Source organism: Bos javanicus, chromosome 1 (assembly GCF_032452875.1).
Source record: "Bos javanicus breed banteng chromosome 1, ARS-OSU_banteng_1.0, whole genome shotgun sequence".
NCBI classification, from domain to species: Eukaryota; Metazoa; Chordata; class Mammalia; order Artiodactyla; family Bovidae; genus Bos; species Bos javanicus.
The window spans coordinates 28,618,070-28,619,497 of record NC_083868.1 but is presented as its reverse complement, the minus strand read 5'-3'; the positions used below and the strand labels follow the sequence as shown (position 1 = coordinate 28,619,497).

General features: G+C 44.5%; 1 protein-coding gene across 1 annotated transcript; it reads left to right on the top strand.

Annotated features, from left to right (window-relative positions):
* Positions 1 to 222: 222 nt before the first annotated feature.
* LOC133254202 (histone H4-like) lies at positions 223 to 575 on the top strand. Its single transcript, XM_061428368.1, has one exon. The coding sequence runs from the start codon at positions 230 to 232 to the stop codon at positions 539 to 541; it is 312 nt and encodes a 103-aa protein (XP_061284352.1). The 5' UTR covers positions 223 to 229; the 3' UTR covers positions 542 to 575.
* The last annotated feature ends 853 nt before the right edge of the window (positions 576 to 1,428 follow it).

Sequence of the window (1,428 nt, the reverse complement as noted above, 5' to 3'; positions counted from 1 at the left end):
CTCCAAAATCACTGCAGATGGTGATTGCAGCCATGAAATTAAAAGATGCTTACTCCTTGGAAGGAAAGTTATGACCAACCTAGACAGCATATTAAAAAGCAGAGACATCACTTTGTTAACAAAGGTCTGTCTAGTCAAGGCTATGGTTTTTCCAGTGGTCATGTATTGATGTGAGGGTTGGACTGTGAAGAAAGCTGAGAGTTGCTGTTGGTTTACTTTTCGTGAAACCATGTCTGGACGCTGCAAAGGCGGCAAAGGTCTGGGGAAAGGCGGCGCTAAGCGCCACCGTAAGGTTCTGCACGACAACATCCAGGGCATCACTGAACCTGCTATCCGCCGCCTGGCTCGTCGTGGTGGTGTGAAGCGCATCTCCGGGCTCATCTACGAAGAGACCCGCGGGGTCCTGAAAGTGTTTCTGGAGAACGTGATCCGGGACGCGGTCACCTACACCGAGCATGCCAAGCGGAAGACAGTCACCGCTATGGACGTGGTCTATGCTCTCAAGCGCCAGGGCCCTACTCTCTATGGCTTTGGCGGTTAAGCTTTCCAGTTTGCTCTCAGGAGCTTGATTTCAACCAAAGGCCCTTTTCAGGGCCAAGAAAAAAAAAAAAAAAAGAAAGCTGAGCGCTGAAGAATTGATACTTTTGAATTGTGGAGTTGGAGAAGACTCTTGAGAGTCCCTTGGACTGCAAGGAGATCCAACCAGTCCATCCTAAAGGAGATCAGTCCTGGGTGTTCATTTGAAGGACTGATGCTAAAGCTGAAACTCCAGTACTTTGGCCACCTCATGCGAAGAGTTGACTCATTGGAAAAGACTCTGATGCTGGGAGGGATAGGGGGCAAGAGGAGAAGGGGACGACAGAGGATGAGATGGCTGGATGGCATCACCGACTCAATGGACGTGAGTTTGAGTGAACTCCGGGAGTTGGTGATGGACAGGGAGGCTTGGCGTGCTATAATTCATGGAGTTGCAAAGAGTGGGACACAACTGAGTGACTGAACTGAACTGAACTGAATATAGAGACCGGTTATTAGAGGAACTTAATTTTTTGTATGGAATATCATTAATTCCCAATTGCTAATCTTCCAGCATTTATTCAGTAAATTTACCAGCACTGTAGGTTTTAAAACTTTATTTTCTCAGTATCGAATGCTGTGAAATGGTCATTAATTGTATACTCTCAAAGAACTTATTTACTTATATTTTAACTCTTTTTATTTTTTTTCTCCTGCCTTGTAATGGATCATCTTTAAACAGCACTATTAAACAAATGATGTGCAAATACTGAAATCACTAGAGTACAATAAAGTGCTTTAACGAGGCATTTTAGGCTATAAAGGAGGGTAGTTGCTAAGGTAACTCAGTTAATGTAAGTTTATTGAGAATAGCAAGCTGACTGAGCATGCACACAAGCCAAAGAGAAAACT

What these genes read in the sequence shown, in the direction of transcription:
- LOC133254202 (XM_061428368.1), top strand. Translation starts at nt 230, where the DNA reads ATGTCTGGACGCTGCAAAGGCGGCAAAGGTCTGGGGAAAGGCGGCGCT.